The sequence below is a fragment of the Takifugu flavidus genome, chromosome 3, assembly GCF_003711565.1.
Source record: "Takifugu flavidus isolate HTHZ2018 chromosome 3, ASM371156v2, whole genome shotgun sequence".
In the NCBI taxonomy this organism is placed as follows: domain Eukaryota; kingdom Metazoa; phylum Chordata; class Actinopteri; order Tetraodontiformes; family Tetraodontidae; genus Takifugu; species Takifugu flavidus.
Genome location: NC_079522.1, coordinates 11927993 through 11955023, shown reverse-complemented (window position 1 = coordinate 11955023; position 27031 = coordinate 11927993). Strand labels below are relative to the sequence as shown.

The 27031-nt window shown below is 49.0% G+C and overlaps 4 protein-coding genes and 1 long non-coding RNA gene across 8 annotated transcripts in view; 4 read left to right on the top strand and 1 right to left on the bottom strand.

The window, feature by feature from the left end:
• Positions 1 to 4639: 4639 nt before the first annotated feature.
• On the top strand, positions 4640 to 7986 carry lancl1 (LanC antibiotic synthetase component C-like 1 (bacterial)). Its single transcript, XM_057028540.1, has 10 exons — positions 4640 to 4755; positions 5082 to 5192; positions 5270 to 5387; positions 5647 to 5857; positions 5974 to 6121; positions 6312 to 6458; positions 6733 to 6915; positions 7048 to 7224; positions 7462 to 7534; positions 7611 to 7986. Exons 2-10 carry the CDS (start codon positions 5106 to 5108, stop codon positions 7685 to 7687), a joined length of 1221 nt encoding a protein of 406 aa, XP_056884520.1. The 5' UTR covers positions 4640 to 4755; positions 5082 to 5105; the 3' UTR covers positions 7688 to 7986.
• A 1504-nt stretch (positions 7987 to 9490) lies between these two features.
• Positions 9491 to 12199, top strand: mylz3 (myosin, light polypeptide 3, skeletal muscle). Its single transcript, XM_057028541.1, has 6 exons — positions 9491 to 9621; positions 10003 to 10030; positions 10990 to 11133; positions 11240 to 11410; positions 11525 to 11602; positions 11675 to 12199. Exons 1-6 carry the CDS (start codon positions 9619 to 9621, stop codon positions 11701 to 11703), a joined length of 453 nt encoding a protein of 150 aa, XP_056884521.1. The 5' UTR covers positions 9491 to 9618; the 3' UTR covers positions 11704 to 12199.
• A 305-nt stretch (positions 12200 to 12504) lies between these two features.
• Positions 12505 to 16553, bottom strand: LOC130523326 (uncharacterized). Its single transcript, XR_008949869.1, has 2 exons — positions 16418 to 16553; positions 12505 to 13992 (listed from the first exon to the last, which is right to left on the bottom strand). It is a non-coding gene; the product is annotated as an uncharacterized LOC130523326 (long non-coding RNA).
• On the top strand, positions 12950 to 16164 carry acadl (acyl-CoA dehydrogenase long chain). Its single transcript, XM_057028538.1, has 11 exons — positions 12950 to 13103; positions 13732 to 13905; positions 14094 to 14231; positions 14308 to 14472; positions 14549 to 14615; positions 14720 to 14884; positions 14968 to 15069; positions 15139 to 15252; positions 15371 to 15498; positions 15587 to 15673; positions 15773 to 16164. The coding sequence occupies exons 1-11, from the start codon at positions 13030 to 13032 to the stop codon at positions 15864 to 15866; spliced, it is 1308 nt and encodes a 435-aa protein (XP_056884518.1). The 5' UTR covers positions 12950 to 13029; the 3' UTR covers positions 15867 to 16164.
• Positions 16554 to 16636: 83 nt separating the features above from the next.
• The window catches only part of LOC130523320 (microtubule-associated protein tau-like), a 32368-nt gene continuing 21973 nt past the window's right edge, over positions 16637 to 27031 (top strand). For 2 of the 4 annotated variants that reach the window (XM_057028515.1, XM_057028519.1), the window contains exon 1: positions 16637 to 16773. The gene's annotated coding sequence lies outside the window, so the exon portion shown is untranslated. The remainder of the gene's footprint in view (positions 16774 to 27031) is intronic. The other 2 variants (XM_057028523.1, XM_057028514.1) reach the window with 1 other exon arrangement.

The following is a 27031-nucleotide window of genomic DNA, read 5'->3' as shown; positions in this document are numbered from 1 at the left end:
AATTTGTGGTGTGTGAAAGTGTGTGTTGGCTGTAATCAGTTTTCTTTGTCTGCTTTCTTTCAGACTTTGAATAGAAAACTGTCTCTGAAGGAAGCCCCGAATTTGAATCTGCCAAACAACTTCATTGTTTACTCTTTTAATTAAAAGAGTTGCTTTAGTGGTTTTGGTGCATTTCAGAAGCATTTCCCCCCTCAGAATTAGCCCGACCACAAAGGAAATTCTTCCTGAAATGTCAAGACTTAGTCATGCTTAGTACTCTACCAGATTTGGATGATTGTTCGGCTAACTGCAGGCTAGTTAGACTCGCCGCACGTTGACTCAAGTACGGTCAGGTTTGTAGCAGTACATCTGGATCTGGCTTCTCTAAGGCAGGACAAGACCAGGATGGAGGCATCACTGACCATATTGTGCCACCCCTGATACCCCGAAGGTTAGCAAACATCTGGATCTGTGTGTCTGTATCGAACAGGACGGAGCTACTGGGTGGAAAGCAGCACGTCCTCTTTCACTTCAGGGATTTGACGATTCAGCATTTTTTCAGTCCTGATTCCAAGTTTGAACCCACCAAAAAATAAATGTCTTCCAAACGTCCCCATGTAGTGATGAACAGGGAAGTGCTTCAGTCTGTCTGAGCCATCGTGGACCCTCCACTCTCAGATCTCTGCCATCTTTCCAAGGATACGAAGCGTCGACAACAAAGAATTCGGCAACACGAAGAAAGGCGTACTCAGGCCTTCGCTTTGTCAGAGTTTTAGTGATGAAGGTCTCCGAGATGTTCTTTTCATGCCCATTCAGGGTAGAAAACTGTTGCTAGGTAACATTAACCTTTTTCTGTTTCTTCCTTTGAAATCTTTCGATTTTTATGAAATGAAATTGAACGATTTTTCTTTTTTGGAGTGTTTCTCTTCTAAAGGGTTGCCTTTATAGCCACAGTCTTTTTCTGTCGGGCTTAACAAGGTGCCTCATCATGTTTTAGCCGCTTCTCTCCATCGTTTCAGTGGTGGACATGAGCAGAGAGCACATCTTACACCATCGTTTCTCCCTCCATTGGCCTCCCTGTGGACCTCACAATCAATTTCAGAATTCCTTTGCCCATAAACCCCTGAACGATTCTGCTCCCACCTCTCTCTGTCTCTGTCTCCGTCCCTCTCTCTCTGTCTCTGTCCCTCTCTCTCTCGCTCTCTCTCTCTCTGTCTCTGTCCCTCTCTCTGTCTCTCTCTGTCTCGGTGGTCTCTCTGTCTCTGTCCCTCTCTCTGTGTCTCTGTCTCTGTCCCTCTCTGTGTCTCTGTCTCGGTGGTCTCGCTGTCTCTGTCCCTCTCTGTGTCTCTGTCTCGGTGGTCTCTCTGGCTTGGTTACCATCAGATCTTAGCTGCCACTGCTACCAGACTCTGGGGGTATCAAAGTTATCTTTTCTAAGCTTGTGTTTGGACTCTGGCCTGTAGATGAGCGATGGACACTCTCCATCCATCACCATGTTGACCACATGGCTTTCTTTGTGGAGACGTTACAACTGGTTGACTGAGGCATTTGACTCTGAGGTCATGGGGTCATATAAAGGCTCTGCTCAGCCTTTGTCTCTGACCTCCTTCGCTTCTTTTCCATCACTCCAGGGGACCTTCTCGCCGTGACGCTGCCCTTCCTCACCACAGTGGTGTGAGAGCCAACAAAGGAATCACAGAGATACTACAGATAAGTTCATTTAGCCAGCAAACACAAGGAGTGCAGGTTAATCTCCCCCTCCAGGACTGGTAGCACCAACAGGCTGTGTAGTTAGTGTTGGTGATAGTCACCACACATAGACTCAGGGTTTCTTGCATGCTAAACTAACCATCTTCCCTCCTCAGGAAACACACACTCCATATGACATTTCACACACGTGTGACCTCAGCCAGCAAATGGACTGAGTACCCAACATGGCAGCCACCTTCTGTGATTGATCTTCTTTGTTCCTGGCCTCAAGACCTCAGCAGTCCCTGTTCATACACTGTAGATAGAGAGTCATCATCTTCTTCTTCTTGACCGATTTATCCCTTTGGGGTCACGGGGAGCGTGCACATATGGGCGAAGGCAGGGTTCACCCCTGGGTGAGTGGCCCGTTCATCTTAGGGCCTTTTGTGAACATTTGAGGGTTTGAGGACACCTAGGTAGTGCTCTGAAGGTGTTCTGGTAGTATGGGAAGGTGAAAAGACACCTTCCATGTTTTGTCCACACTGGGACTCGAACCAAGAACCCTTAACTTCTCAGCCCAGTCCCCAGAAGACTGAGCACCATCGCCCTGGGCGGTTGATTGATTGCATGTATTTCTTGTACTTTTTGCATGTATGTTTTTTTTTATCTTTATTGTTCATTAATGTCTGAACAAGAGTGTTGAACAAGAGTGAATTCTGCTTAACTGGCAAACTAGTATATTTTATAAGACTGATTTTCCAAATCGACTATCTTTTCCCTTCTCAGATGGGTGGTGGCCTGAGATGATCCATTATACTTGGATCCAATAATTTAATCATAAAAAACAACTTTGATAATTATGAATTATATCTTATAGCCAAGCCCAACATTTAATACCTGTTGCAGGCAAAAAACAAAACTGGAGCCTGCACATAAGCTGAACTGTGGGGTTTAACTCGCCCTCTAGTGGTAAAATAAGGAACTAACCCAACCAAGGGGTGATTTTAACTCAATATCAAGTGTTTCCTTCTCGACTTATGTAGATACCGTTAAAATTACCACAGAAATGTGTCCCCCTCAGCAGACAGTGGTCCAGTTTGGCGTCAACAGACAGTGCCTATTTATAGCACCTCCACAGATGGTTCTGGTTCTGTCCAGAATGTTCTTTATCCCGACTGTCAGGCCTTCCATCAGCGGCAGACTGGCTCCTGCTCCTTTTAGACGTGCTTCAGATTGAAAGTTTAATTGTGTCTTTTAGCCGTGCGCCTCAACAGGAGCTGATCTCAGTGCAGTGATCGAAGGGAGCAACAGAAAAGAGCAGAAGCAGGTCAGGTCTGCTGGGGTAACCAGGTCCTCCTGAGCAGGGTAACTAATGCGGAGCGGGGGCTATTATTTCCTGCCACTAGGTTGTTCGTGACTGTTCTAACTGATAAATACCAAATAAACTGATTGTTACTGCAGAAACTGTCGATTTCATGTAACTTTTGAACGCAAAGACATTTGCTGACAGGAAGGAACTCCAGAACATCAGCATTTCACCGGAATATAAGATGTAAGGTGTGACCGGACCTTGGATCTTCTCCTGTGCTGCAGGAACTGAGGATCAATCACAGCTCTAATTAATATTTTGCCGCAGTGCTGTTTATTTCTCCCAGTGGTGCTGTGGCTCAATAATGTGCTTTTTAACCAGGAGCTCTAATCAAGCCTGAAGGTCTCCCTCTGAGCCTTCCCTCTCCGCCTCATTTCCATTTCCTGTCCCTCAAGGCGAAGTAAAACAGCTCCCAAGGTGTGGAACCGAGGCTGCAGGGCAGGACCAGCCTTCACCCACAGCTCCCAGCCACTTCCTTCATATGGAAATGACAGAAAGTTGCTGTGGCTGAAGTACGAGCGCCTACACGTGCAAACTAAAGAGCCACAGTGACGACTGTTGCAAATCTGCTGCTTAATTTGCACTTTTCACTGACGAGGTTGCTGTCGTCATCAGGACAAAGAGTCCAGAAAGACAAATGAATCTGCGTGTTATGCAAACAACTTTAATGGTTGATAAGGCCGCTTCAAGCATGGCTAAACTTCTCTTCAACCTGTTCGCAGAACACTCCAGTCTGAGAAAAATAAGGATTTTGTCCTCAATCTTTCATCTCTAATCTGCATCGTCTTGCGGCAGCTTCTTGGAATCTGTGCAGATCAGAGATGCGTATTTGGTTCACAGTGGTTTAATTGGGATGCACTCCTTGAAAGGCCGGCAGGGAATAGCAGAGGAGGAAGAGCTTCAGCATCAACAATAGAGAAAATGTTTGCTTTTCCTATTCCTCTTTGCAAATAAACCCTCAATAGGTTCCTTTGGCCAACCAAAAGAAGGAGGTCGGTCTTAATTGCATTCCCATTAAGGTCTCAACTCGCCATCTGACAGCACGATATGGATCTCAAAATACTGCGACAACCCTTTTAAGGTCTTTATCTGCTGTAAAACTGGGGCTCCCGTCTACATATTCCACATATTTTACAATCTTTTCATCGCACACACACTTTTGGAGGTCAGCATCTGTTCTTGCTGGTCATTTTAAACACAATTGGATTAAATTTTAAGGAACAGAGAGCTTTTTAATACCTCAGGTCCAAGAAATGGAACTCGAATGCGTTCACTGATCCAAAATCAATGAGGCTGAAATGCACCACTGGAGGGCCTAAAAGAAAAATCCATATCACATTTCATATATATTTGAAGACATTTGAAAAACCTGACTTTTCATCTAAAGTAAGTAGCTATATTAATTGCCACATCAGAGAGGGTTTTTTTCCTCCCTTTATTTCCTCACCCAAAATAAATCATATCTACATTTTAATACGCCTTTTAAAGTTTGACAGATGTAGCGTAGTTGCTCATTAATTCAGTGACTTTAAAAAAAAAGTATTTTAATTTGCATGGGGGACAGAGCGAAATACAGAGGCACAGATACAGATTGGATTCTCCGGAGTTGCAGTACCGCTCCCCTGCAGCAGGGGGAGTAGCGCCCAGCTGGTGCGAAGAACACCACTAAAAAGACACAAATAAGAAGGTTTAACAACAACTGCGGTACACTTGCTAAGGTAATGTCGTCACTACTTGTGCACGCATGTTACAATTTTATCTGTTTTAGGTTTATAAGTATAAAGTAATCGCCGTTCTGCCTTTTGGTTCCTTATGAACCTAGCAGCTCTGGCGGCGCAGCTAAGCTAAACGCAGGTTTTGGCGAGCTAACGTGTTGTGTGGGTGTGTGAAGTCGTGCAGAGTAAACTCAATATAGCTTCATCCATGCGTTGCAAAAGACTCCATCATTTTCCTAATGTTCTCCACATCCGGCTCCCATGCGCTGTGTCGTGTGTCTTAAATTGCCTTTCCAGCTGGCAGACATGTTTTATTTGATGTGACGCAGATTTATAGGACAGTGCTGCGTGAAATGGACACCAGGGCTTTGAAAAATCCTTATCATGATTATGACGGGAACCCCGCGCTCACCCGGGAGTTGTTCGACTCCCACGGAAGGGTAAGGAAGGGGGAGATGGATGGGGATTCATGTACACGGAACTCTGCACCGACGTGTATTTCCCCTGCTTCTTTCAGCTCACACCAGAGTTTTCTCAGCGGCTGTGCTGCAAAATCCACGAACTTCTTTCAGTGATGGAGAATGGGCTGAAGTCTGCAGACCCCAGAGATTGCACCAGTTACACCGGCTGGGCAGGTGAGGCCTCCCAGGTGTCAAGGTGTCATTAGGATGCCAATAAATTCCTGCTGCGTTCTTAATCGTTTCTGCAGCAGGAGAGACATGAAATATGCATCATATGCATGTATTTTATAATTCATGCTTCGTTTTACCATATTTTATACAGCTAACCCATATATAATGCTGGTATTCATTTTGAACAGATCTTTTTCATTTGTTAACATTCCACTCTGAGCATATTAGATTGCCTGTTTTGAGCTGCTGTTCTTCTTGTCAGGCATCGCTCTGCTCTACCTGCACCTCCATGATGTGTTCAAAGAAGCCGCCTTCCTCCAGAGAGCTCGGGAATACATCGAACGCAGTCTGATGTGTTTGACCCGCCGCCATGATGTCACCTTCCTGTGCGGGGACACGGGTCCTCTTGCTGTCGCGGCTGTGGTCTACCATCGCCTGCAGAGGGCGCCAGAGACTGACGAGTGCATCAACAGGTCTCTTGTATACTATTTTATTTTACTCTTTAGGTATTTTTATTAACAAATGGGCCATTTGTGGCTGAAGATGATCTTGATCTTCACACGCACGTGTCCTTTGTTCTCTCTCCCAGGCTGCTGCAGCTTCACCAGGCTGTAGTAAAAGGCTCCGGTAATCTTCCCAACGAGCTGCTGTACGGGCGAGTGGGGTACCTCTACGCCCTCGTGTTTGTCAACCAGCAGCTGGGACAAGACCGGATCCCACTGCAGTACATCCAACAGGTAGGTCATCAACAAGAAACGGGAATTTCTTTCATGTTTCTTTCTACTAGTCATTAAGGGATGATCATACTGACTTAATTCTGGATTATCTGGCTCACACCGATGTCTGTTTTATGTCTAACTGGTCCCCATCGATTTTTTCTGACTCTGCAGATGTTTATGAGGCGGGATGTGTTGTTTCCTTCCTCAGATCAGCGAGGCCGTGCTTGTGACAGGTGAGGAACTCAGCAGGAGGCTGAGGATGCAGAACCACAGTCCCCTGATGTACGAGTGGTACGGGGAGCAGTACATCGGGGCCGCCCACGGCCTGGCTGGCATCTACTACTACCTGATGCAGGTGTACTGCTGTGGTTTTATTTTGTAGCATCAGGGGGTTTTTGTTCTATTTGGGTCGTCTTATGTTTTACCAAATAAAATATCTTAGACTCTAGGCTGATGGCGCTATTTTCTGTGTGGTAATATAAGGACCGAGCATCCAAATGTCCCCCAGTGTTTAGTGGAGGTGCTGGATTAGCAATGTGCTCAAAGCTAAAATACCAATGAGGGATTGTAGGTGTGTCCTCCAGTACTTGAACACTGACGTGCATCGTATTGACTCCGCCCCCATGCAGCCAGGCTTTGTTAGCGTCCAGGAGTACGTTCACAGACTGGTGAAGCCCAGCGTCGACCACGTGTGTCGCCTCAAATTTGCAACGGGGAACTACCCTCCTTGCGTCGGGGACGAGCGAGACCTGCTGGTGCACTGGTGCCACGGCTCCCCGGGTGTGATCTACATGCTGCTGCAGGCCTATCGGGTGAGCGTGCTTGAATGTGGCGTCACAGGGCCATCCTGTGGTCAATTTTACATTTTGGCTTGAACTTGACAAAAAAAAAAGGCTAGCCGTTAAGCGGATGTTCTCCTCCCTGTGTTTGATCTGTCACCTCAGACCTTCGGGGTGCAGCAGTACCTGTTTGACGCCATGCAGTGCGGCGAGGTGGTCTGGCACTTCGGCCTGTTGAAGAAAGGCTACGGGTTGTGTCACGGCGCGGCAGGCAACGCTTACACCTTTCTGGCTCTTTACCGCCAAACGCAGGATCCCAAACACCTTTACAGAGCCTGCGTGGTGAGAGAGCATGAAAGAGACTCGGGGATGTTGAAACGGAACAGCTGCCGTCTAAGATATCAGACGCCAGGACGGGTTTCTGTGCCGCGTCATTTATTCAGCCAGTCATGGTTGTGCAGCCAATGCCCGCATTCATTTCAAGGATTTAATTCAATGGTTTCAGGGTGTAATGCACCATTTTCTTACTCCTGCATTTGCTGCAGTGCAGCACTCATCCGTCTGTGTGTCCCTCCGCAGTTTGCAGACTGGTGCATGAATTATGGGAAACATGGATGTCGTACACCGGACACTCCCTTCTCCCTGTTTGAAGGTAAAATGTCCCATTCACAAAAATCCTGGCTTTCTGGTATGGAGTTAAAATTCCTGCATTGGGTTTGTGTTTCCAGGCATGGCCGGCACCATCTATTTCCTGGCCGACCTTCTGCAGCCGGCGAAGGCGAGATTTCCGGCGTTTGAGGTGTGAAATCTTCCTCAGGTCGGAAATCCTCGCTCCAAACCCGACGGAGAGCGGCATCGCTTCTCCTGGACGCTACCGGCTTTCTTTCCTTTATTTTTCTGTCATTCCCTCACTAAGCTCCATGAATCTCGAGGTGAGAGGTTCTTTTGTTTCTTTGATTTGATCTGTTGCTCATATTGTGTCCTCGGAACTGACAGAAAACTAATTTCCAGACTGTCACAACATCAAATTGCATGATGGAAGAAGTCAGTGTTGCGTTAAATTGTTCAGATTAATAAAAAAAAATAAAAAGGTGTTTTACATTCGTTGCTTTGTCGTGTCCATTTTGTGAGAAATTCGCATTCACACAGAGGCCCCAGCAGGGGGCAGCAGAGAGGCCAGATTCCTCAGCCAATCAAATTGAGCAAGACGATCTTCAGCATTTGTCCTGTATTTTTATTTCATTTATTATATATCCACTTTGGAGAGCAGAGAAATCTTTTCAGATCCTCTCATTTGTCCCAGTTAGACCAGCTGCTGCAGTTGGCTGGCCTACCAACACAATGCCATAGGCCTTTTTTTTTAATCCCGCTGCCCTTGTTTCATTTGGCCCTGACGCCAGTTGGACTCAGGAGGATTGGCAGGGTCATGGAGAGCCGGGGAGGATTTTAGTCTTGAGGAGCAGCAGCGTCTCCGCCCACGGCGAAACCAAACACGCCGCGCAGCAGCCGGAGTAAAAAATAGAAGTCATCTGTCCCGGGGCGTGAACCGTCACCCGTGTCTGTCAGTGGTCCGCTGGCGCTCTGCTGGCTGCCGCCAGAGTCCTAGCAAGTCTGCCGGAATCTGTACGAGTATCGACACTAATACCGGATTATCTCATCTGTCTTAACCTTTAGTGGAAATAAAAACACGGTTTCACTGTGAATGAGCATCTCGCTGCTGACATTTGCTCCAGTAAATCCAATAAATATGTGGTCTACATAAACATCAACCTCCTCTGATACTTTTAAAGACTTTAAGCGTTTCAACAACGGCCAAATTGAGCGTCACCTTGAATTCCACATACATTCAGGGGAATTTACAGATATTGTCATTTGCTCTGCTTCACTCCTGTTTTGCCTTCTCAGCCCAGATGATATTGGAACCTGCAGAACTCTGAGTGTTTTTGATGCGCTGCTCTCAAACCCTCTCTGCTGGTTTCGCTGAGGAGATCCACTTCGCCATCAGGACCACGGAGAGCTCCGGCGGCTGCTTTGTTCTGTGCTTTTGAACTTGAATAAAGTCATTTGAAGCGAAAGCTCCGCACGGCCGTCGTGATTTTCCTTCGCCTGCCTGTTGCAAGAGGAGCCCGACGCGGTGCGTTTTTGTTGACTGACACTTTGCTCTTATTTCTGCGTGTGCGACCTGGACCTGCTTTAAAAGGGTGAAACGCCACACGCGCTCGAGTGGAAGGATCTTTTCAGGCAGATTTTACGCGCCGCCGTTGTTTTCGCCATATGAGGAGGAGCTCGCTCTGTTTAAAAATATCACTTTGTAATGGAGCTTTCTGGGCTCGGAGCCCCACTGAAACAGGTTTTCTCTGGTCGACTTTTCTACATTTTCACCAACCGCACGTTAACGACGGGGGGAATCTTTCCAGGTGAAGTCAGTGAATTTGATAATCTTTGAGGAAACTGATCTTCAAACTCTTCAAAGTGGCACATGAGAGTCTTGACACAGTTATTTCTTCTTCTAAAAATACACCACCCCCCAAAGTCGTACCTCTGCTGCTCTCCTCTCCATGTGCCCTAAGAAAGTTAAAGATGTAGCATCGTGTCATCTGATCCGCCTGATTAGCATATGTGACATCATCGACTCGGAATAAATAAGAGGGGGGCTCTGTGCCTGGCTCAGGACCACTCTGTCTTGGGACTCCAGCTTCTCTTCTCCTTTATTTCCTCCAGCTCCAACGCTCCAAAATGGTGTGTAGTTGTTTGTGTTTTGGACCTTCGATGGAGTAACTCCTCTTTTTGGCATGAGGGTTTTGGATACCTGCGTGACCAGTTAGCCAAGAATTAGGATGTAATTGGTAACGCTGAGGTCATGCTAAGGAGGGAATATTGAGTTGCCTTTTTTCAAATTTGTAAATTTCCAAATTTCAGAGACTTTGGCCATGAAAACATCTGCATTTCTGTGATGAAACCGCACACTTGCGTTGAAATATGTGCCTAATTTTACCTCAGTCGTGAGATGATGACTTGGCTGGAAATGTTGTTTCTTTGCTAAATTCTTTCTCTGTTTTTCTTCTGTTTGTGTATTTCTCAATGTACACGTGCACTTTTTGGTGCATTTCCACGTGACAGACCGAGTACACGCCAGACCAGATTGAGGGTAAGTGTCCGGATCAGGTCCTGCATCTTTTACCTGCCTCACAAGCCCAACTTTGTCCCTTAAATAACACAAAAGTGCTAAAAGTAGCCAAAACTGTGAGGTGAATAAAGTCAGATTGGGATGCAGGCGGTTCTGGTACAGCACAGTAGGACAGACGCATTCCTTGGACTTGTCCAGCTGTCCAGGAGAATTTATGATATGTCTATTCTAAGCGTTGTTTTTCAGCCCTGTGGAGGTGTCAATCGCAAGAGTCAAGGTTTAAGATCTTACCCGAATCCCTCCTCCCACCGGCCCCACCCTGGTACCAGGAGTCACCCGAAACTGTCAAAGTTGATCCTGTTCCTCGCCAGGTTCCACCGAGGCGACCCTTTGTCAACGTCGACTTACGCACAGCAAAAAGCTGCTCCTACAGATTCTCGTCCTGCTGCACCTCCCCTCGCCAGCAGATTAGGGGGTGTTAATTACATCGCAGTCAGCATTCCCAAGTTCAACCCAGCAGGGTCATGCCTCGATTTAGCCCCGGTCCGCGCTGTCGCTGTGTATCAGTTTGCTACTCCCAAATTCCTCCCATGAGCAAGTTGAGGCAAGAATAGTGGGGCGGGTGGAGTGTGGGCTCGTGGGGTGTGGGGTGTGAGGTGTGGGGTGGGGGGGGGGGGGGGGGGGGTGCCACAGCTGCTCCTGCGCTGAAGTATTAATTTTTCTGAAAGGTCAGGCAGCGTTTGGCCTCCTGGTGGGATTCACAGAGCTAGCTAGCCTTTACCTCGCAGCTGCCGCTCCTCGTTAACGGACGAAGTCTGCGGCTTCTGCTCTCTTTGATTCCACCTCAATCACAGAGTCAGAAACCCGTGGAAAAATGATCGGACACTAACTTGACTTGATGAACAATCGTAGCACTTAGTCCCAACTGTGCACCTTTTTTTTTTTAAATAAAACATTTCTGATTCTTTCTTCCTGACCAGACTTCAAGGAGGCGTTTGGTCTCTTTGACAGAGTTGGTGACAATCAGGTGGCCTTCAACCAGGTAGCCGACATCATGCGCGCTCTGGGCCAGAACCCCACCAACAAGGATGTTGCAAAGATTCTGGGCAACCCTTCCGCTGACGGTAAGACTGCCCGCCAGTGTCGATGACCATCACCTTTGACCTCAACCTTGGCGTGACTTCTGTTGGGTGAAGCCCCTTGAACAAACCTGTGATTCTGGCCCGACAGACATGGCCAACAAGAGGCTCAACTTTGACGCTTTCCTGCCCATGCTGAAGGAGGTGGACTCCCTTCCCAAGGGCACCGTCGACGACTACGTTGAGGGTCTCCGCGTCTTCGACAAGGAGGGCAACGGCACAGTCATGGGCGCTGAGCTGCGCATTGTGCTGTCCACCCTGGGTGGGTCTCAAGTCACCTTCCCCAAATATAGACGTGCAATAAATAGTTTGCTTAGCACTCGCGGCATGTGAAACCGATAGCGCGATCTTGACATGGATCCCCTTGGGTCTGCAGGAGAGAAGATGTCTGAGCCTGAGATTGAGGCCCTCATGGCCGGCCAGGAGGACGAGAACGGCAGCGTGCACTATGAGGGTAAGCCTTGACTTCCCTCAGAGTTCCAAGTTCCCAATCCAAGTTCTCTAAGACAGATTTCCCTCTTTCCAGCTTTCGTCAAGCACATCATGTCTGTGTAAGAGGCCGGCAGGAGGAGTGCTGAGGAAACTGTAGCTCGTCTACAGGCAGCCCGACGGTGTTCAGGACATCAACAACGCCGTGCCAAAGACCAACCAAGGAAAGACAAGGACTATGAACAAGGGATATTGAAGCGAACCCATCTTGTTGCATTTTGTTTTCCTTTCATTTCAAACCCTCCTCTGTCTCGGAACATCTCCATCACCTCTCCGCTGTAGATCCCCACCTATCACTCGGCCTCTGCTCCCCCAGGGGCACGTCTCCACTTGCCGCATGGGGTGAGAAACGGGGGAGAAGGGGTGACCGCTCATCAAGTGAGGGTAGATCCCTCCCTTCCCACCGCCACCTCATTCAGTCACGCCATCACTGACCCAGCAATGCCAAAGGTGCTGGAGAAAGGTCGTGGTCAGACCGCCACACATCTCCCCACTTCCCTCAGAAGATTTATTTATTGTCATTCTGTTCATTTCAGAATAAACTTTTCCAACTTACATCCCATCTGGCCTCATTTGTGCTGAATTTCACATTCAGAGACATCTTACTTCAGATTATGTATAAATCTCATATCCAGAATCTTCATCATGATCCACCACCCAATTCGTGTCATGGTTCTTTTTAGAAAAGATGGAAAAAACAAACAAAACTGCTTCTTTATTTTGCAAAACAAACCTGCTGGTCCTGCATTCATCAGCCAGTAGAAGGCAGTATTGACCAAGAAAGTTCAAGCTCTTTTGGTTAAATTGTAAAATTCATCGTTAAATGATTTATTGTAGAATTTATTTATCTGAGACTAATTCACACAATTTGTACATTTACAAGCATTTATTGTTATATTAAACATTTTACATTATTGGTTCATATCGTAGACATTCGGGCATTATACGAAATTAATTCATTCGCTGTTGAAACGTTTCTTCATGAAATTAAATAACTTTAAGAAACGCAGGACTGTTTCTCCTCCATCCAGCGCCCTGTAAGAAAGTTCAATTTAAAGAAAAGCTTTACATTTCGAAACCCGCCACACATTTTAATCTCGCAAACTAAACATTTTTAAATCCACATTCAGTCAATATAGACAATTCTCAATTGTGCCTCAGTCCCAAAACGAATGTTTGTGTCTCTTATCATCGTCGCATTATTTTGAACAATACAATCAAATCAATCAAACGGACCGAGCTCGCCCCGCCCACACACCGCTGCGGACCAATAGCCTTTAAGGGGGCGCGGTTATGACGCAGATAGCGGAAACAGGTCGCCTTCAGTTGTGACCTGAGTGCTGATTTGCACTGTTGACAGGAGTGGAAATAATTGTTTGTTTCTCATCAAACATGATCAAAGCTTGTCTTTTAGGACTGAGGAATGTCAGCAGGCGAAGGGACGCGCTAGTTGCGCTAACTACCAGGTGAGGTTTCTGGCCTATAACTGGAGTTGATCTAGAAAGAATGGAAGTCTTGATTCACCACCACCTTCGTTTAAAAGTCTGGATTCTGACATTTTTTGTTCTGAATTATCGGATATTCTCGACAGAATGTCAAAAAGTTGGGGAAAAAAGGCCTTTGTTCGTCTTCACACTTTTGTCGATCGGCTTGGAACGAAAATGTTTGCTAATTATGCTAAAACCTGCAAGAAAACATGTCCATATTGACAGGAGAAATGCAGCCAGTGCATAGAATACACTCAAATGTTATAAATTAAACATTTTCACTCCCAACAAATGAGTTTATACCAAACCTAGACCAACGTTACAAAGGTGTTTTGCTTTCAGAACCAATTAGTGCCCTTATGTCAATGTAACTATTGTTACACTTGTTGTCTATCCCATATTAAATATTAATTCGAGCAAATCTGAGTATGTTATTGTAGCTGCAAGAAGCTAATCCAAGGTAATATTACTGTTGCTGAAAAAATGTGGAAAAACGGTGAATTTGCAGCGTATGTTGCACCAAGAACCCAAAGCAGGAAGACACCACTGCACACAGATGTTAAACCGTCTCCATTGGTGTCATGGATCGTTTCTATGTTGCGTCCAGGCTGCAGCACAGTCGGGCGACGGAGCAGCTCGGCCCCTCTGCGCGTCCAGAAAGCTCCTCTGCCAAGACCATGATGGACATCGGGACTCGACGCATCTTCACCGAGGAGCACGATATCTTCAGGCAAAGCGTCCGGCGCTTCTATCAAGAGGAAGTGGTTCCATATCATAGCGAGTAGGTGGAATCAGCAATTGGGCATTCTCTTGGGTCGGCTCCATTCCGTGCCTCTCCTGAACCGAGCTATACTGCTAAAAGGAACATCTTTACAAAAAAACAACAACAATTAGATCCATAAATCCTCTCTAAGCAACTGCAAAAACTAAAATGTGATGTCTCCTTATTGTCTTCCTGTCCTGCTCCAGGTGGGAGAAGGTGGGTCACGTGAGCAGGGAATCATGGGAGAAGGCTGGCTCGCACGGCCTGCTGGGAATCCTCATCCCGGAGGAGCACGGTGGCCTCGGAGGTGACGTGTTTTCTGCTGCGGTTACGTGGGAGGAGCAGTGAGTCGACTCTTCCGAACCTTCGCTCCAATCGGAGCTGCGCTTTAAAAACGTTGGCCCGGTTCTTCTCCGTCAGGATGTATTCCAACTGCACCGGCCCGTTCTTCGCCTTGCACTCCGACATCGTCATGCCGTACATCAGCAACTACGGCAGCAAGGAGCAGATTGAGCGCTTCATCCCTGAAATGACGGCGGGCAGATGCATCGGCGCCATCGCCATGACGGAGCCGGGCGCTGGCAGGTCGGGATCAGAGCGCCGGAGGTGTCCCCGCGTTTATCCAGAACGTTCCGATGAAGCCTTTGACCTTCTCTTTCAGTGACCTTCAAGGAATTCGGACGCACGCCAAGAGGGACGGCAGTGACTGGATCCTGAACGGCAGCAAGGTGTTAGCATAAACGTGGGGCAGCCGTGGGGGGTAACGGCACATCTGCTGCTGTCCAGGGTCTCCTGCTCTGGTTTTAGCAACTCTTTCTCCATCCTGATGCAGGTTTTCATCTCCAACGGCTGGTTGGCCGACCTGGTCGTGGTTGTCGCTGTCACAAACCGCGAAGCCAAGTCGGCGGCCCACGGCATCAGCCTGTTCCTGGTGGAGAAGGGCATGAAGGGCTTCAACAAGGGACGGAAGCTGGAGAAGATGGGTCTGAAGGCCCAGGTACTGGAGCCTTCTGGGCGCCCCCTTATGTGAGTCCTGCGGCACTCAGCGCCGATCACCGTGTCTATGTTTGCTCGTTGAAGGACACGGCCGAACTGTTTTTTGAAGACGTGCGACTCCCGGCGAATGCTCTTTTAGGAGAACCCAACAAGGGCTTCTACTACCTGATGAACGAGCTGCCGCAGGTACACGGACGGGAAGCGAGGGCGAGCAGACGAGCCGCATGCTAAGCCCAACTTTTGTGTTTGGCGTAGGAGCGTCTGGCGATCGGGGCCTTGTCCTTAGCTGGGTCCGAGTTCATCTTTGAGGAGACCAGGAACTATGTGATGCAGAGGAAGGCTTTTGGCAAAACCATCGCTGACCTGCAGGTCGACCGAAGACTTTGTCTTGTTTGAGTTACATGTTTTTGGGGTTTTTTTTTTTTTTACTTCTGCTGTTTATTTTCTGTCCTTTTTATCTTCCTGGCCGGGCTGAAATGAATAACAGACTGTGCAGCACAAGCTGGCTGAGCTGAAGACGGAGATCTGCGTTGGCAGAGCCTTCATAGATAGCTGCCTTCAGCTCCACGCTGAGCACCGACTGGATTCCGCCACAGCTTCCATGGCCAAATACTGGTGAGAGCAGCTTTTGTTAACTAGTCCCTAATAAACTCCGCGGAAGAGTTTGCTCACGTCCTGTTTTGTTTTTTACTGATCCTTCCAGGGCATCTGAGCTCCAGAACAAGGTTGCCTACCACGGCGTGCAGCTCCATGGAGGCTGGGGCTACATGTGGGAGTATCCCGTGGCGAAGTGAGAGCGCCACAAGTTCAGCTGTCTATTTGTGCAACTGCCAGGTTGTTCGCCGGGCTAATGTTTGCAGACCATGATCGGCGTGATTTGTCTTTTCAGGGCATACGTGGACGCACGTATTCAGACGATCTACGGAGGCACCAACGAGATCATGAAAGAGCTCATCGCCCGCAACATTGTCAGCAGGATGTGACGGGATTCAGAGGTCTAGAAAACGGTGGATGGGTTCTTTGGTCTTTCAATCATGGATGGACTGGTTGGACGGTTGCATAATTTAATACATTTGTATTAGAACTTAACAAAATAGTATATGTTCGGCTTGGGATTGTCTTCCATAAAAGGTGCATAGTGCCTTCTCAATGATGTTATTACTGTCTGGTTTTAGAGATGGTTCAGAAAAAACTAGCAGCAATCATAGCTGGAGAAACAGCAGGTTTTCCTTATTGTTTAGTAAATAACTTGAGATACAATACAGGTTTTGGAATGATGAAGCACTGCGTGGTCCTTTATATTATTTTACATCATATTCACACCAAGTTTTATTCAAAGGGCGGCACCTGTGCGTGTAATGTCTGTTTCGATCACTAGGTGGCGGCAAGGTATCGTAAAAGTAGCTTCTGTTTGCGGCGCACTTTTATCACTTCTAAGTTTGAAATTGATAAAAATATTGCATATCCACGTGTATTCATTTCTAATGTCCGCAGAGAACAGCAAACATTAAAATGTGGGATTTGAATTGGATACCTCTTTCATTCATGATTAGGTTCGCATGATTTGATGGAGGGGTCCACAAAAGCTGCGCTCTCCATCCGCGTCGCAGCCCCCGATCCTCCAACTCTCCTCAGCAACAGCCACACCCCTGTCGGTGCCTCAGCTCCGCGCTCACTTCCCGACGCGCACGCTGTACCCTGCGTCCGCGCGCGTTCACGCGCGCACTCCAGCGCCGAACACCACGCGTTTCAGCCCGGCTGCGCATTTTCTTCAGCATTTACGGTATCCGGGAGTCACAGCGCCCCCCCACACACGAACGCACGCACGCCGCTCATTGTCGCCCTCCTCTCGCAGGCGTGTTGGTGCCGCTCCGCAGCCTGAGCCTCCAGGTAAGAGATGTTTCCTTTATTTTCTCTGAACAAACGCGCCTCTGTGGCCGGTTTGATTTAGCTCCGAGCAGCTGGAAAACTTTGTTGCTTCAAGTGCTTGCAGACCTGTCCTTCAATCCTCCACGCTTGTGCAATTACGCGTGAATTAAGAGAGATGATCTGATGGAATGCTCCTCACCGGCTTCGCCTCAAGCCTGACTCGTTCTTCTGTGGGTGATTCTTGCGAGGTGTTGCGCGCCGCGTCCCGATGCGCCCCATCTCGCACCAGCCTGCGTCTTTTGTTCTGGTCCTCGCCTGCGTGGTGCTGAAACCGACCCCCCTGACTGCAGCAGGGGCGCGCATCACCGTGCAAAGTGGGGAAACCCTGCAGAGTGTGAGGGGGGGGATTTTCGCCATAAACCGTCATCCCGGCGCGTCTGTGCGGCTCCGGGCCGAGCCCGCGCCGGTGGGGAGGGGAGTCGCCCTCCCTGGAGTTGGCATCGCGTCTGCCACGGGCACTGTTGCAGCCGGACGCGCAGCATCTCTGACCCGTTCAGCGTCGGTCGGCGCGTGCAGGGTGTTATGTTTGTTCTATACGTTAATCCTCGCACGATAATCCAGAATTATCTGGAAGAATGGATCTGCTCCAGACTGTCTGCTCCCGCTGCAGCGCAGATTTCCCCACATGAAAATCTGTCCTCTGGCTTTCCGGCCTTGGTGCATTCCAGTTTCTGTCTCCGGGGAATTCAGTTCGGGGCATCATACATCATGAAAGCAGAGAGCGGATGCTAATATGGCTCCCCCCACCATGAGACCCTCAGTCTCATCTGCTGTAATATGATACTTACTGCTGTTTTTTTTGGTCTTGTTTTGTTTTGTCTTGTCTTTTTTCCAAGGCAAAGCCCCTCAGAAAAGACTTACATGGGTGCAGATGCTAAAAATCAAGAACCAAATCAATTTTTTTTTCTGGAAAAATCCCCCCTTATGTTAAAATTCTGAGTTTAAGGTGTTTTGGTGGGAAGCTGATGTGGTTTTGGTTTGTGGGATCAACAGTGCTGGGGTCTGCTGGGGGGGTTTGGTGATTCAACGTGTTAAAACGTGAAATAAACCGGTTCTACGCTTTGCTAACCGCACCTTTTCCAGGTGCGAGAGAAATGTTGTAGAACAATAATAAAATCTGCCCAGAACACGCAGAACCATCGTCCTCCCCCTTCGTTCTGGTCAGATTGGTGGCGCCAAAGTGCATTAAGGTGGGTTTGGGCCGCCTCTCCTGCAGGGAACCGGCCAGATTGGGCTGAGTCTAATCACCGATGGAGTAATTGAAGTGACCCTAATCACCGGACGACAGGTTTCCTTCGTGTCTGTCGCTTTACTTTCAGCCGTTTTCTGGGTTTCCTGATCCTGACGTGCCGCTCGTCACGCTGGAACGGTGCAGTCAGCTCTGGTTTGGTACCGACGCCGCAGAACCGCTCGCTCCTCAGTGGAAATGGAGACATCTGTCATCTGGGATGGTGCTTCCTCTGAGGGATCCCCGTCACAACAATCCGGTTTTTTAGCGCCAGGCAGTCGAGGCAGACCTGGTTTCTGACCCCGGGACCGAGGTCCAGGAGGAGCTCAGGTCCTCTCCTGCTCGCTCCGTCTGAGGCCTGTCAGCTCTCAGGTGTCTAATGGGAACTGGCAGAACTCCTAATCTAAATCACATACGTCAGAGGAACCAACTGGCCCACTGACCCGCATGTGGAGCAGAGTCACACGTGCACACACACCCTGAAAATGATGTATCTAGACTGAACACGCACCGTTAGCCTAAAGGTGCCTCGACAGCCCGCCCCCCCCTCCCGAACCCAGCCGTCCATCAGCAGGAGGGTCCCCCTACATGAGCCTGGTCCTGCTCAAGGTTTCTGGTCCTGCTCAAGGTTTCTGGTCCTGCTCAAGGTTTCTTCCTGTTAAAGGGGAGTTTTTCCTTGCCACTGTTGCTTGTTGGGGGTCAGGCCCTGGGATTCTGGAAACTGTAACAGACCCTCTATAAAGATTGATTGATTGAGGGCCGTAAAACGCGTGAAATTATGATATTCACACAATTCTGCCGCTCCTTTTGGGCTTTATTGTTGCAGCTGTCACCATATCAGCCGTGTTAAAGGTCCAGTGTGTGGCTGTGCTGATGGCACCTCCCCTCAATAGTCGTCACCATCGTGGCCCTCTGATCCTTGGGAGACCCAATGCGGAGGAGCCCTGAGAGGAAAAATGTACAAAACCAGATTTTTTCAGCTCGTACAGCCAGTCGGGAAGATCCAGGAAGGCCCTGGATTCTCCCTGACTTTGAATTCCATTGATGTGGCCCGAGGATTCGCCCAGTCCTCCTCCATCCCGGCTCCGGCTCGCACCCTCTCCGTCTCCAGCTCAGCCAAACGAGGCGCGACAGCCAGTGTCCCATTTTCATTCCTCACGGACGACGAGCCATCACCGGCCTCTCTGGAGATCAGGAAATGAGCTTCCTCAGATATCAGGAGCTTCTCCCTCGCTTCAGAACAACGCTGGAGAAAATTGCCAAAGACCTTCAATATTGCCTTGTGTCAACCCCCCCCCCCCCCCCCCCCCAACGTGGCTCTCTAAGGCAGGAATGAGCCGCCGAACGACCACGCAAGGCTTCAGCCGCCCTGTTTTAACGTTCTTTAGATCGTGGCGTCACACCTCTAATCAGCCCTCCACAGTTCAGGCAACTTGACCTGTTGGCATATCTGGAATGTTGTTGGTTGCTTTAGGGGGACAGCTGTGTCCTGCTGGGGTGTTAGCATGAAGCGAAACTGGTTGGACTTATGGGCTTTGGGGGATTACTGTAAAGGAGAGCCTGTAAAGTAAATATTTAGTGACGTTCTGCCGTAGGTTTCAGGGGACTTATCTTATTTTTGTTGGTTAAACATTGATTCAACCGTCCAGCAGAGACAAAACTCTTTTGGTCTGAACGATGATGCTAACGGCGACACTGCAGGCCAGCCTGTTGTTGTCGGACTGTAGCCAACCCCGGGTGAAAACCTCTAATGAGCCCGAGCTTCTGGGCCCAGGGCCTCTTATTAGCCTAGCGTAGCAGCTAAGCCGCGGCGCTCCGGGCTGTTATTAGTTTCAGATGTGGAAGCTAAACAGCTAGATTGTTTTCTCCCCATCCATTTGCAAACTGCTCTCAGGCAGAGGCTAATACACCGGCAGGACGCGCACGTTTGAATCAATGAGCCTCATTGTTCAACGCAGACGCTCAGTCACGCGTCCTATACGTTAACGGTAGGGTCTGCTTTAAAGGTTGTTTCATCACACCTTCCAGAGTCACCTTAGCTCCACATGTTAGCACACATTTATGCAGCGTGTGATATACATGGGGAACCCCCCTCCAGTTGACAGGAAGTGCCACACAGCAACTCTGTAAATCCAGTGTGAAGTACAGAAACAGATGGACAGAACAGCAGGTTTTTTTTACTGGACTCTAACAAGGGTCCGAATGAGAGTCTGTGCTGGACTTCCTGGCAGACTTCCACCAGGAATCTTTGACTGTCGCCGCCATTGAATGGTTCTGTTGAGGGTCCCGGCAGTAGATCTTGCATCCATGTTTCGCCAGAGGTCAAGGTGTCACTGTCCAAAGACTTACCCCAGAAATGAGGAGCTAATCCTCACTGCTTAGCTTAGTCATTTCCTGTTTCTGGAATCTGTAACGTTGTTCACGCTTTTGTTGACGTGTACACAAACCAGCTCATCTGAGGTCTGGTAATTAAGATTTAACCCGCCCAAATGCTAAGCTAAAGCAAAGCTGTGTCTTATTAGCATTTTTTAGCAGCATTTAATAAGCATTTCTTTAACTACGTAGCAGGCTAGCTTTGGTTACAATTTTCATGCTATCAGTGTTTCTAAACTGCATTTTTCATTCAGATTTTAATCCCCAATCTACCAAACACTTCATACAGGACTCTCATTCATAATTGTCCTCTGACTGCATGTCTGCTGCACCATTGGGACCATCGTGGGGCCCCCTCACCACAGCAACCCCTGCCATGGAAACCAGTCCCTCAAAGGAATGAAGCCTCTTGAGTCCTGGTGTGTGGACCCTCTGTGCCGCTCCAGCTCAGGCAATTCCTCTTCTGTTCTCTCTCCTCTTGTCCTCATCGTCTTTTTTTGCCCCATTTTTTGACTCTGAGAACACCGGAAACGTGAAAATCCCTCCACTTCCTCTTCAGCGGAGCAGCCGTGCTGAGTTTAAGTGCACGTAAAAGAGGGCGTTTGCCTCTGGAGGAGGAAGGGCCGGAGATCCAGCGCCTCAGGCAGCCTCCATAAATCAACGTGCATAAATCTGGTCACGAAAAGGAGACTGATGGATTTATTAGTGCTCTGACCGACGTTTTCAATGGCCTCTGGATCATCATAATATCATAATATCAGGAATCTCATTAACGCAAACCTATCAGCTGTCTGCCTGCTGGCCTGCCTGCCTATCTGTCTGTCTGTCTGCCTGCCTGTCTGTCTGTCTGTCTGTCTGCCTGCCTGCCTGCCTGTCTGTCTGCCTGCCTGCCTGCCTGCTGCCTGCCTGCCTGTCTGCCTGCCTGACTGCCTGCCTGCCTGTCTGCCTGCCTGACTGCCTGCCTGCCTGCCTGCCTGCCTGCCTGTCTGCCTGCCTGCCTTCAAAGCTGCCCCAGTCCTGATCTTATCAGTGTCTGCAGGAGCAACAAGTCTTGATTTCTATCTGTTTCTTCCATCTCTGCGGGCTGCTTCCTGTTTTGTGATCAGATTCAGGTTTTGCTTACTGGTCCTCAGAAATATGAACATCATTTCCGAGGCTAATGCTGTAATTAGCTTTATCTCGGGCTAAACCTCTCCCGCGCTAAGCCCCGCCCAGTTCTTTTGGCGACTCACTGTAGGTCGCCAGTTATTGATGTAGTCTCTCTGGGGCTTCCTTTCCCTCAGCTCACCTATCCCCCAGTTAGGAGGCAGGATGAGGGCGAGACCCCCTGTGGAGCTGCGTGTCCACATTCACATGCTAATTCCCAACCATCTGCTTTCTACCTCTTGAAGCTCCCCTGTCTCTCCCCCCACAGCCTCGAGGGCTCGCCAGGCTGTTTGCCACCTCTGCAACCAAACCCGCAAACGCCACCCCCGTCTTTGTCCCCTGTGAACGAGCTCCCCGAGCTTAGGAAGCGTGTAAAGAAGTCTCCACCTCCACGCAGGAGTAATGACTCCGGAATAATAGCCCTCTTTTTCTGCGTGACCCCTCACATCAGCAGGTCAAAGACACTTCCAGGCAGATGACTGAATGGCTGCTGGGGCAGCGTTGCTGGCTAATCGAGACGAGATCTCCACATATTTACAGGACCGCCGGACGCCGTCCCTCTGACTGGGAACCTTCCTCGTCCGAGTGGCGACTGATGCGCGTGGGACTGCGCTGGAGCCTGAAGCCCCAGGATGACGCAACAGTTTTTTTGGCTGTCTTCGTCCAGAGTTCCCCCCGCTGACGCTTTTAGCACACGTTTGGAATGAATGTCTTTCTTGGAAAAAAGACAAGTCCCGGTTGAACACAGCTGCAGCTCACGGAGACGCCAGAACGTGTTCGTAAAACCCGTCATGAAGCGGTTATCGGCTCGGACTCGTTTAGCCCCTCAGATGTTTTGACTTTACCAGATCAGACTTTGTGGCCACCCTCCCGGAGAGCCGTTTGGACACTGAGTCCTTCCGATCTCCGATCCGGCCTCGCGTAGCATCGAACAGAAGCTGAAACGAAGGAAAGAAAAGCGAAAAGAGGAGCTTCGACTTCCTGTTGACGTCAGGATAGTTCAGAGAATCTGGATTCCTGATGTTTGTGGTGTGAATGAGCCAAATGCATGACGACAGTGTGCGATTCGGCGCCACGGAGCCATTGAGGATTGCTTAATTTCACTGTACATAACTGTAAATTTCCATGACTTCGATGCCTCTGGAATGTCGGAATGTCGAAACCCACTTTGTGAGGCGGGAACTGATGGGTTCTGGTCCCAGGTCCTCTAAGGTTTGTGTGAACAGCCTCCAGTTTCCCACTCCAGATGTGAGCAGGTGACAGCTGGAGGGACCTCCATCCCGGCTTCTCCGGGCTAGCTCAGCAGAGCTCCGTGTGCTTCCGAACGGCCAGTGAATTCATTTCATCCGCAGAATTCACGTGTTGACGAGCTGCTTCCTGTGCCGGGCCTGAACCGTAAACATCTGCAGGAGGGAGACGGTTTAATCTGCCGTCACATCTGTCCTGCGTCGCTCCGCCCGCGTCTGTTCGGAGTAGGAATTCCCGCCTGGGCGGGTGTGTTTTACATGCGCGCTGACGGTGGCTGCGTCGCCACGGAGACGACAGACGAGCCGTGAATGTGAATGTTCTGCTCTGACAGCAGCTCAGCCCGGGGAGGGATGGCCTGGACTCGTCCTCGCCGCTTCCCTCCCTCCGGCTGCGTCTTCACTTCCACTCAGCGTTCTGGATTTTCGCTCCACCTGCTCCCAGAACAGGTTTCACTTCTGACGTTTCTTATCTCGGAGTTCGCGCGAAGTTTGGGAGTTTTCTGGAACGTCGTCCCGCCACGTCGAGGGATCGTCTGGCGTTCGTCCCACGTGTCACATGTCCCACTGTCTCAGGGTCTCGTCATGTTTATGGTTCCTGACAGATCGTGTCAGGAAACGTTATGTCTGAGTCACATGACCTCGGGCCATTAGACACCAAGCTAATCCGGCAGGATGACCTTTACTGAAGGTCATATCCAACGTATGTTCGCCGTCATCCCCTTGATCCTTTGATGCTCGCTCTTCAGGGACGTGTCCTTCGCTGAAGTTCAGGTTTAGGCAACGTCATGACCTGGTTGAGTTTGAGGACGGAAGTTTGAACGATGTCCTGGAATATCGACACCTCTGCAGCAAGGTTCCGTATCTCCAAATCTTCGTATCTGCGAACCGATCTCGTTTTGGCGGCTTCTCGCCACTTCAGCACGCGCAGCCTCGTGTCGCCCACCGTTAATGGGAACTAGAGATCCGCCCCCCCATCCCAGTACCCCATCCCCCCCCCCAGCCTCCTACAGCAACCACAGCGTTTCCGTATCACTTACGTTAACAGCAGAGCTCCTCAGTGGGAAGCAACGGATGGACACTAATGTGGACAGAGGAGATACGTGAAAGCGCATCGATCCTGTTGTCCATCTGACCATCAACTACAATTTAAGCTACAGCTTCGGTTGATCGTGGCGGCGTTTGACGCTCGGCTACAACAGGATCCGCAGCTTTAAGCGGCAGAGCCGGAAACTTCCGTCCTCGCCGCTCTTACATTTACAACCTCACCATTTTCTCCTGAAATAAATCTGCTGATCCAAAGTTGTCCGGACCTTTTTTAGATCCCCGTCCTACATCATATTCCTGCCCAGCGTGTAATTATCCAAACTGGGCGTGCAGTGATGCAACAGCCTGATTTAGCGTGTGTTCTGTGTCCACATGAAGACTGTGTTGACGCTCCTTTTTTTAGCAGCAGCACTCCAAACATAACAGCCTTTCTCTGAGTCTCGCTGCATTTCGCTTCCCCCGACGAGCAGCGGCCAAAAAAAGTCAGCATCATCTCGTCCCTGCGCCTCCGAGCATGACTCACCCCGGGATTTTGGGGGGGGTTGTATGGGTGGAGGAGGAGGTAAAAGTGCAGCCTTGCGTGGATGCTGTCCTGACGGGGCGGTTTCCTGCCAGTTGCAGAGTCGCCCCATAAGATTTGACAGCTGTGGACCTCAACTCTGGGGCGTTTCTCTGCGTGTTTTCACTTTCAATTGACCTGGACGCGACTTTGAGCACGCTAGGCTAAGACGTGGCGACTTTGTTGTCTTTGTTTGGTTTGTTTTAAGTGTTTATTTCTTGCGTTTGCAGCGTGTATCCTGTGTCTGACATTCATGTTAAGCGTGCATGTATATGGACTACTGTGGCGTCCAAGCCCCTCCCCTCCCCGACCCTGATGACTTCCAGAAACTTCCGCTCCGCTCTCAGTGACACGTGTGTCTTCTCTCCTCCAAAATCACACAAGGCTCATTGTGTCTGAAATATTGCAACATCTGGATTTCGCAATCGTTTGTCAGATTTATTGGAAGTTTTACTGGAACCTTTGGCTTTATTTTGTTTGATTGTTGTGGCTGTTGCAGGAGAACTCCGTCAGCCTCCACCAGTATATATTTACAGAATGCTGAGCCCATTTAGCCTTTAGCCCTTTAGGTAACGTGTTTCATATGAATGCTAATGCTAAACATCAAAGCCTTTGGCATGACTCACGCTCACAACGTGTCTCAAACAGAGCATTTGATGAAACGTGATGGGATGTGATGCTGAAGGCGCAGTTACAAGACGAGGCTTCATGGTTGCGTGATGTGTTGCAGATGAATTAAGCTAGCCAGCAGTGACTTTTGATGCCCAGAAAGTCACTGCAACCTGTCTGGGTGCTACTTTCAAGCAGGTGACGAGCAGACAACAAAGCTCATCCACAAGAACGTCCGGCATGGCGCTACAAATGAGCGCCAAACTGCTCGGACGTGGCGTTAAAATGATGGCTGAGTGCACTCCTGTCTGTCACTTTTTGTTTTTATTTTCTTCTCTGCATCATCTCTGACCTTTCCCTCTGCTACTGTTCAGTGTTGCTTTAGATAAGGATCATGAAGAAGACAGGAAAAAGTTTAGGTAGCTGTGATTAGCTAACCACTTGGTCTTTTAGATGTCTTACTGCCAGTGTTGTGCTTCTCTTCTGTCAGAAGGTTTGTTATTGGCTGGCGTTAGCGTTTCGAGTCTCACCTATCGCTAACCAAATATAATCAACCCTGAGTTAATGTATAGTTACTCATTTGGACACTATGGGGGGCAACATTGAGCTGTCCTAACGAACAAGGTCTCCTCGGAGGACTGAGAAGTTTACTATGTCGTGATGTTTCCAGACTCTAGCCCGGGTCTTGAACAGTAGCAAGCGTATGAGTTTAGCTCAGCTCGTAGGGATAACTTCAAAGCCCACGACTACGCCCTGTGGTTAGCGTAGAGCCAAGCACGCCAGTTGTAGCTCACACGCAGACGCTCAGACAGGCAGTCATTTATTCAAACCTGTAAAAAAAATAAAGTTTACAGCTTTCTGCCCCACTCTCCCACAGTGGGAGCATCCTCCTCCTCCACCCGCAGTAAAAAACAGTCGCCTCACTTCCTGCTCAGTTTTAAACAGGCCTCGCACGCAGGCATTTCACTTTTGCGGAATTTCCTGAGATTTCCACGTTTCGGAGGGGAACGACCGTCTGACACGGGTGAGCACGGGCGGTCTTCATCTGTAACCACGCCGACGATGCGACGGAATGCAGCCCCCTCTGAGGCCTTGATGGGCGGGAGACAGGAAGCATCGCTTTCCATCCACGCACGGCTGGAGGATGGACGTGCGTATGCTGTCTTCACGTCTGACGTGATGGAACTGACCCCTGGCCCCTCAGCAGCAGTGTTTTTGACCTTTGACCTTCTCAACACGTGGAGTTTGAAAGATGCTGAAAGCTGATTGAAAAAATCAGCAGAGGATCAGAATGAATTTAGCTCTTCCAAAGGAAACGAGTCCACATAATGAACATTAATGTATTTCCTGCTATATCAGCTGACTCAGGCTGAGGCAGATGATTGGCTGCAAACCTTCGGTCAGACAAGTAATTAGATTGGCTAATTAGATTTGCAAGGTCGTAAATGTATTTTTCGACTTGTGGAAAGCAACTCGACCAAACCAGCAACACGTCACAGCAGTTTCTACCTCTTAAAGCAGAGAGAGAGCTGTCTGAGGGCATTAGCATGCTATCGGCGGACGAATCTCCTGTCATTGTCACGTGAACGTGCTAACTGACGGTTAGCGCTCGGGACATAATCACCATTGTCATCTTGAGTTTGGGTTTCTCAGCAGGTGACGCGTTGTGAGGGAGGCATTAGCCCTTAGCCCGCTTATTTGGAAGATTGTTCAGAACTCTTTAGGAACTCCTGAATTTCTTGGACGTTCTTCCTCTTTTTAGGATGAGCTTGGCGACCTTCTGTGTAAATTTTGCGTCCAATGTTTTTCGTTTGACAAATTCCTCAGTTCCCTTCGGCGTTTCTAATTAGCATAATAGCATCACTGCAGCCTCAAAACAATCTTCTTAGTCTATAACCACAATCAGTGTGTGTCCGAGTGCTGCTCTGTCCTCTCTGAGCTAGAAGCGCTCAAAAATAAAGTTCTTCAGAGTTCTTCAGCTGGAGAAATGTTTCGATCAGTTATAAAATTGGG